The sequence below is a fragment of the Siphateles boraxobius genome, unplaced genomic scaffold (genome assembly GCF_051911475.1).
Source record: "Siphateles boraxobius isolate OS27281-9 unplaced genomic scaffold, OSU_SipBor_1 20, whole genome shotgun sequence".
NCBI classification, from domain to species: Eukaryota; Metazoa; Chordata; class Actinopteri; order Cypriniformes; family Leuciscidae; genus Siphateles; species Siphateles boraxobius.
Window position 1 is genome coordinate 5141642 of NW_027508811.1, and position 8359 is coordinate 5150000.

The 8359-nt window shown below is 35.2% G+C and overlaps 1 protein-coding gene across 2 annotated transcripts in view; it reads right to left on the reverse strand.

The window, feature by feature from the left end:
- Nucleotides 1-893: 893 nt before the first annotated feature.
- The window catches only part of LOC143744800 (uncharacterized), a 178020-nt gene continuing 170554 nt past the window's right edge, over nt 894-8359 (reverse strand). Inside the window, exons 48-51 of one of the 2 annotated variants that reach the window (XM_077236467.1) lie at nt 8092-8158; nt 6224-6367; nt 2919-2996; nt 894-1432 (exon numbers count right to left, since the gene is read on the reverse strand). In XM_077236467.1, the coding sequence (XP_077092582.1) occupies nt 1320-1432; nt 2919-2996; nt 6224-6367; nt 8092-8158 (402 nt within the window). In that variant the 3' untranslated portion in view covers nt 894-1319. The remainder of the gene's footprint in view (nt 1433-2918; nt 2997-6223; nt 6368-8091; nt 8159-8359) is intronic. The other variant, XM_077236466.1, reaches the window with a different exon arrangement.

An 8359-nucleotide genomic window follows, 5' to 3' on the forward strand; every position in this document is an offset into this window, starting at 1 on the left:
ATTGCTGCCCATGAAAAGAAAAATGTACAAAGTTCGATGTTAAAAGGTTTGCCATATGTTAAACTGTGAACATGAAATTGACAAAATATGTCTTATAAAAATATTCAAGTAACATGGAAGGACGCTTTCCATACAAAGCAAAATAAATGAGAGATAATTAAATTCAAATGCAAAGATAAATATATTTAAAAGCACTCCACATCTTTTCTTTGGAAAATAACAAACCAAGTAAAGAACAAAATATACATACAACACCGATATAAGGGTGTTTAAACAATCAGAAAAAAAAGGAACAGCGCTTATTTCCCTGTAAACAATTAAAGCGTATCAATGTCATGAGCAGTTTTCACCTCACCAGCACTGGCCAACACAGCGGGATCACTAGTATTATTTCTCTAATCTCTTATCTTTGCTGTGTTTGGTCAAAAAAGAAAGAAAACAACAAAAGAACATAAAAGTCTGATGCCACATTGAAGATCTGGGATTCAAAATCTAATTTAAAGATGGAAATAAAATGAAAATAAAATAAAAAAAGACAAAATGAACAAGAAATGATATGAGATATTCGGTCTGTGTTCATTTTCCGATTTAAATAATTTTTTTAAAAATACACTTATTTATGATTATTAAATAAAATAATAAATAAATACTACAAAATAATAAATGGATATATAAAAAAAAACGTATTCATATATTAAATTATTTTATGATTTATTTACTGTTTATAATGTATGTCTTTATATTCAGTGCTCCATTATTGTATGTAACATCAGTGCATCTGAGGTGATAAACATGAAAAAAAAACTCCCTTCACGAGCAGGGCTGGAAAGTACACTTCTTTAAAAGTCCCCCCTCTCAAAATGTAATCTTAGAAATAATTAAAATGCCTGTTATTTACATTAACTTAATATTTATTATCATATGTTCTAGATTGCATTGCGCCATCGCAATTTAATTAAAACGACTTCACATCAGCCTGAAGAAATAAGCAAATGCACGTAAAATTCTCATTCAGCGCCTCAGATAAACCTGTCCATTCTGATTAGTGTAACGACGGGACTAGAATTCTCACACCATACCGACAAAACATGGGAAATGAGTAAATGCATTGGTCACAAATATAGGAAATGAAACGGAGATAAATGATGAAATGAAATGACATCACCAGTCATGGCTGCTCTATGGGGATGAAGTTTGCTCGAGTCTTCTCCTCCAGCAGGGATCCTACATTTGTTTTGAATAGGATTTGAAGCTTATGTAGATGAGCTGGTTCATTGGTTTCCAGGATCTTATCAGGTTTGATGAGGATGCGTCGGATTCTACCCATCCCGTCTGGCGTGAGGATGGAAGCAGTCACTGGGGTTACATCTTCCCTGTGGACCTTGGGGCCCCGGGGAACCTGAAGGCCCCTGGAATCCAATTCCTGGTGAACCTGTAGACAAATCAAGAACAGGAAGTTTGCTAGAAACTAGAAAATGCCTATGTGAAATTCATCGCTATGTTGCTGGAGTGTTGTTGATTTACCATATAGTGGTCACAACAAAATATTTCACAATATAAACACAATAACATTTCTTTTCATGGGCTTGTTACCCTTTAACTGCGGAGGAAGAGAGGAACACAATGATAACGGTGTGCCATGTAATTATAAAGAAGCCACAGTTAGAAGTCTCCTTTGTATTTTTTCACTTGAAGAACAATCAGTGAGCTCTTTGTACCTCTATAAAAGAGCCGTTCATTAAAGAATGCCATAGTCATTAGTTTAGTTTAGAGCCATTATCTGCCCAAGCTTTTAAAAAGTTAAACATTAAAGCACGAATTTAAATAATTGCTGCTATCTGGGTGATGCAGATGTCAAGAGCGTTAAAAGTGTAAAGTACGGCCATCAGGGAAATGTATTTACAAACAACGAGTCTCTTTCTGGACCCCAGCACAAACACAAAGCAACGTTTCTATTGTTCTACATGACAGAGTTTGATCTAGCTTGTCTTTCCTTACAACTCAAAAAACGTATGCTGTTACGTAAGAGATAATGTACCTCTCACTCTTAAAAGTGATAACCAAAAACAAGATCATTTGTTTTTTTAATTATCTCTACTCATTACGTAGCGTCACGGCTCATGTATTTAAGGAATATTCTGGGTTAAATATATTGTAAGGTCCATTTGGAGTATCTCAGGCATGCGGTCAATTACCAGAGAAAATAATTCAATTTATCCCCCATTTTGTAAAAACAAAGATTAAAGCGTTTTTAAGCTAATGCTCTTATGGAAGCCTATAGGAAAAAAACCTTCTGAAAAGTCTTGAGCTGAAATACAAAAGACTTACACTCAAGTTCAAAAGTGTTGGGTCGTCAAGGCCACATTTATTTGATCAAAAATACAGTAAAAAATAAAGTAATATTGTGAAATATTATTCCTATTTAAATTAGCTGTTTTCTATTGCAATATATTTCAAAATGTTATTTATTCCTGTGATTCAGTCAAAGCTGAATTTTCAGAATCATTACTCCAGTCTTCAGTCACATGACCTTTCAGAAATGCTTCTAATATGCTAATGTACTGCTCAAGAAACATTTCTAATCACAGGTCATTGATATTTTTGTGGAAACTGTGAGACATTTTTTTTTCTGGATTTTTTAGATGAATAGAAAGCTTAAAAAGAACATCAATTATTTTGAATAGAAATTCATTATTTTTTTGTAATATTATATATTTTTTATAATAACTTAATGTGTCCTTGCTGAATAAAAGTATATCTTTTTTGATTTCGTAAAAAAAAAAAAAAAAATTACTGACCCCAAACTGTGAATGCTAATGCACATGAATCATATGAATTATTCAGTAGTATATGAAAGATGTCACAGAAAGAGTCAACAAAATTTGAAATGTTTATCCAAAATATTCCTCATTTTGTACCTGGTGGGCCAGTGGGGCCTGGAGCTCCTGGAATTCCCAAACCCATTTGACCTCGTTCCCCTTTCTGCCCTCGATACCCTGCAGGGGTAAAACATACAAAAACCCAATTTTCAGATGTAGAATACATAAATTTAGTCTTTATGTATATATAAACAGGGGGGAGTAATGGTCATGTGATGATTTTATTAAAATCCTTTTCACTGTATTCCATCTTTACCATCTTTGAAAAAGCATTGCCGGGCCTTAGTTTAGCTGAGGCATAACATCCAAAAACTTCTGTTCTAGATTCAGATAATCTCAGACTTTACATTTCTATAGAAGTGCATCCTTAAAAAAAAGCTAGTCGGAAACAGTACATAAAACCCTGTCCAAATTTGTTGCATTACACAGCTAGTCTCATCCTGTTTTCTAAGCCCTTCAAGAGTAATGACAAATCCATCTATCAGAAACACGCTTTCAAAGTATTTAAAGAGCACCACAAATGCTGACAGTGCTGGACGGCATGTCACACACAGCGGGCAGGCGAAACGAACAAACAAAAACGCATTAGCTGATGCTGATCTTTTAGTTTTGTTTTCACACACTCAGTAAGAAACCATTCATAAGATCATCTTCTAATAGCATGCGGAAAACTGCCTTCAGTCAAAACACACATGCATTAGTGATGTGTTTCCTTTAAGGCAGCCAAGCCTGAAAGAGAAACACAGTAAGTGTTAATAAAGAAAATACCCAAGAGATGCCAAATAATGCAGTAATCGTCAGTGTGACCGGTGATAATTTACACAAGCAAACACACTAACTAGCTAACTAACTAACTAAAGTGTGTCGAAACCTTCAGATACATTCATCCAATGCAATTGCATTCCAATGAAGGACAGAACTCTACCTGTGGCATCACATCATGGCTTCCTCACAACAACTGCATTACCAACTCCTGCTCGACGAGGGAGTTCATACTGCACAGTTATAAGGCAGGGGAACTGCAATACAATACTTGCCCTGCTATATGAACTTACATTTAAAATCAATTTTCATACTCAAAAAAAAAGAAAGAAAAAAGGTCTAAACCTTGTGGAGAAATAAAAATGAGAACGAAAACATTCTAGAAATGTATTTACAATTTAATTCAACATTAAATGGCATTGTATTTTCCATGAAATTTTTCTCATATAAACCACCAGTTAGTTAAAAAAAAATGTTGCATTGAGATTATCAAAAATCCTGGTACATTATTCACATAATAACTGCTCACTCAGCATTAAGTATAATCGGGTATGTTCTTGGCATGCAGGAAAATACAGCGTAAAATATCAATTAGATACATTTTAATGAAACCAAGTTAGAGGTTTTCATCACCCTTTAAATGAAAAAAAAAATGTTACAAAGGGATTAAAAATTGTTATCCCCAAAAAATCTGTTATACAGAATCAAGGCTGATTACACTTGAGCTTTGTAAAACAGTTGCATAAGTAGTTTTAGAGGTTATGATGTTATATGACTCTCAAATCGCATGAACCATATATATGTGGTTCATGTGCATTTTAAAAAACAATATGAAACACAATAAATAATTTCATTTTAAGAATATACTTGAAATAAAAATAAATAAGTCAAAGTTAAACGGCATCCAAAAAAGGCACACAAATGACATAAAAAAGCATAAGCATTTCAATTCAACACCGGCATTTGGAAACGTTCTTGAGCAACACCTACAAAGAAGTATTAATGTTGCAGATTCTCATTTAGTTTAACTAGCAAGAAAACTGACCCAGAGTGGAATTAATGTGACACAGACGTGTAAAGCATCCAAGATCGCAGAGATATTTTTCTTCATAGTGATATATAGCATATCACAAAAAAAAGTGGCCAAATTGAGGATTCGAAAGGAGGACAGACTCCAGCGGAGGATGACGAGAAATAATGAGGAAATATTACCCGCAAACCTTGTCAAGCCACACTGAGGTGGACGTCAACATCTGACAAAAAAAAATAAAGATTTACCAGGGTTAAAATCCCTGGTTTCCTTGTGCCTGCAGAGAAGCATATTCTCCAACATTCTCCAAAAGCACAATCCACAGTTAAATGTGCCACACGACACAAATACATATTAAAGTGATAGAAATTTCAGAGCTTCATCCGCTCTTGTAAATGCATCAACAACACTCTATATATAAATAATACAATCTTCACAGATGTGTATACGCACTCAGCACAGCCCAAAGTATGCATTTTCTTTTTGCGGACAATTATCAGAAGTCCAAATATACACCATATAGTTTCATATTTTAAAAAGCAGCATGTCCTAATAGTTAAGGGTCCTTAGGAACTCAGACAGGAGGGAGAGAACCAAACTGCAAGTCATTATTAATGAGAAACCCGAGAGGAGAAGGACATTAGTTGCCAGCCTTTGATGAATGTTCAGAATTGCTTATTTTCCTCACTCCCCTTCCTTTTTTTGCGGAGCTTAATCCAACAAAGTGAGATATTGCGTGTTTTTTTTCCCCATCCGCTCACTTCTCTTTATCTTTCTTGCTCTCACAAGTCTGTCCAGGGCGATATTACATTCACCTATTCTGGGCCGGTTCTTCATCCGTCTTCATATGTCCCGCCAGGCTCTCGGCACCATATGCCACTTTGTCATGCAGCTATCTGCCTTCTTCCTTCTCTGACGTAGCCGGAAAGATTCTTGTGAAGCCCTCATGCATAATATTCCAATGAACGGCCATTTTTTGCATGGACAAGGACATTACAGTCTTGCTCATTTTCTAGTCTTCTGAGCTAGATACTGTTGGCTCAAATAATAGACGCTGACCCTTTTGTTTTTTTTTTACTCCTCAGCTTTTTTTGATCAAAATTTGAGGTTCAAAGCTTGACTTGGCCAAAACAGCAACATGACCTCAACCCGCTCAGTTCTGTGTAACTCAATCAATCATCTGAGGAACAGCCAACACAGTAAATCCAAATACAATACATACACATAAACACACTCTTTTACACCGAGAGAGAGAGAGAGAGAGAGAGAGAGAGAGAGAGAGAGAGAGAGAGAGAGAGAGAGAGAGAGAGAGAGAGAGAGAGAGAGAGAGAGAGAGAGAGAGAGAGAGAGAGAGAGAGAGAGAGAGAGAGAGAGAAAACCTGGAATCCTTGAGAAGCAAGCAAAAAAACTTAGCTTAATACTGGGGAAACGGATGAGTCATATAAATAAATCATGGTCTTGCACATCTGTGTTTTTGTGTGAGCCAAGACCATCGTAGGAGCAGCGTAAAGAGGTCCATAATATGTTTAGTCTTTTGGGTTTTGGCTCCTACCTTGGGAGCCTGGAGGTCCTGGCTCTCCGGGGGGTCCTGGGGAGCCATCATTACCCGGTGGCCCCGGAGGGCCTTGTCGAGCCTGTGCGGCTAATATAGCTGCTGGTGTCTTCTGCAGCGAAGAGTAACTGTCTGAAAACCTCTCTGAAAAAAAAGCAGAATTAAAGGGTTAGTTCGCCCAAAAATGAAAATTCTGTCAGTATTTACTCACCCTCATGTTGTTCCAACCCCGTAAGACCTTCGTTCATCTACGGAACACGAATTAAGATATTTTTGATGAAATCTGAGAGCTGGATCACTCCTCCATACTCCTCCATAGGCTTCTTGAGGGATTGAACTTGCAGGCCCCGAAAAGTTATTACAGACATTGTTAAAATAGTCCAAGTGACTACAGTGGCTCAATCTCAGGTTTATCAAACGACGAGAATACTTTTTGTGCGCAAAAAAACAAAAATAACAACTTTATTTCAACTATTCATTTCCTTCTCTGTGGGCCTCGAGTAAGTTCACTAGTTTAACAGCGTAAGCTTCTGTTGTTGTACGTCACACACATGACCAGCGTCAGCCAATAGTGAGCCTACGTGTGACGTAGCTCTACGCAATTACACTAGTTTAACTGACTAGAGGCCAACAGAGAAGGAAATGATTAGTTGAAATAAAGTCGTTATTTTCGTTTGTTTTTGCGCACAAAAAGTATTCTCGTCGTTTGATAAACTTAAGATTGAGCCACTGTAGTCACTTGGACTATTTTAACGATGTCTTTAATGACTTTTCGGGGCTGGCAAGTTTCAATTCCTCAAGAAGCCTATGGAGGAGTATGGAGGAGTGATCCAGCTCTCAGATTTCATCAAAAATATCTTAATTCGTGTTCCGTAGATGAACGAAGGTCTTACGGGGTTGGAACAACATGAGGGTGAGTAAATACTGACAGAATTTTCATTTTTGGGTGAACAATCCCTTTAAGGATTCCATATTATATTATATTATATTATATTATATTATATTATATTATATTATATTATATTATATTATATTATATTATATTATATTATATTATATTATATTATTATACTGTATATATCTTAAAGTCATGGAACAGAGTTGTCAGCTAACAAAATGGCAAATTGTCCCTCAAATCAAATCAAATAAAACATTAAAGAAATTTATTTAAGAATTTTTTTTATTTAAAAATTAAAAAAAAAAAAATTATATAAAAAATTTATAAAATTATTTATTTAATTTTTTTTACTTTTTTTTATTTAATACATTTAAAAGATACAATTAAAAAATAATACAAATATATGTATATATAAAAAATAAACAGAGTAAACAATATGGAATAAAAATAGTATAATACATTTACTGCTCATTTGCAGTACTCTAAATGTCTTTTATGCTCACCAAGTCTGCATTTATTTGATAAAAAAATACAGTTAAAACAGTGATATTGTGTAATATTATTACTATTAAAAACAACCATTTTCTATTTGAATATATTTTTAAAATGCAATTTATTCCTATGATGGCAAAGCTGAATTTTCAGCATCATTACTTCAATCTTCAGCGTCACATGATCCTTCAGAAATCATTCTAATATCTGGTGCTCAAGAAACATTAGTTTGAGTCTAAGGTCGAAGTTCTGTAGTAGCTGACATTAAAACACAAGCTGGTAATGCATTAAAAGTCACTCCACTTTATCTTAAATGTTCTCTTCTTGAAGCCCATCTGGTAAAAAGCTCATTGCAGTACTGTTAATGTTGACAAGTGCCTTTTAAATGTCTAAACAAAGTTTTGTCACAAACATACATGAAAAGAACCGAAACCCTCATCTACTGGTGAAAACACCTCAGTGGTGGCAGATGATGTACCTTCAAATACACGCAATACTTCATTTCGGATGAATGTTTTGATTTCCTCCAAGGCAGCTCTATTTCCCTGAAAACAGACACGAAAGTGGAAAAAAGAAGACAGAGAGTGAAAACAAACATCAACACAACATGATTTGCAGATTAAAAAGTGCAGCTTCAAAATGTTAGTGACTCATGTTTTATTCATGCTGAGAAATGTTCTCAGAGGCGAAGGGATGGATGACACATAATGACGTAATCACCATCTCTCCTCCAAGCATCCCGCCAT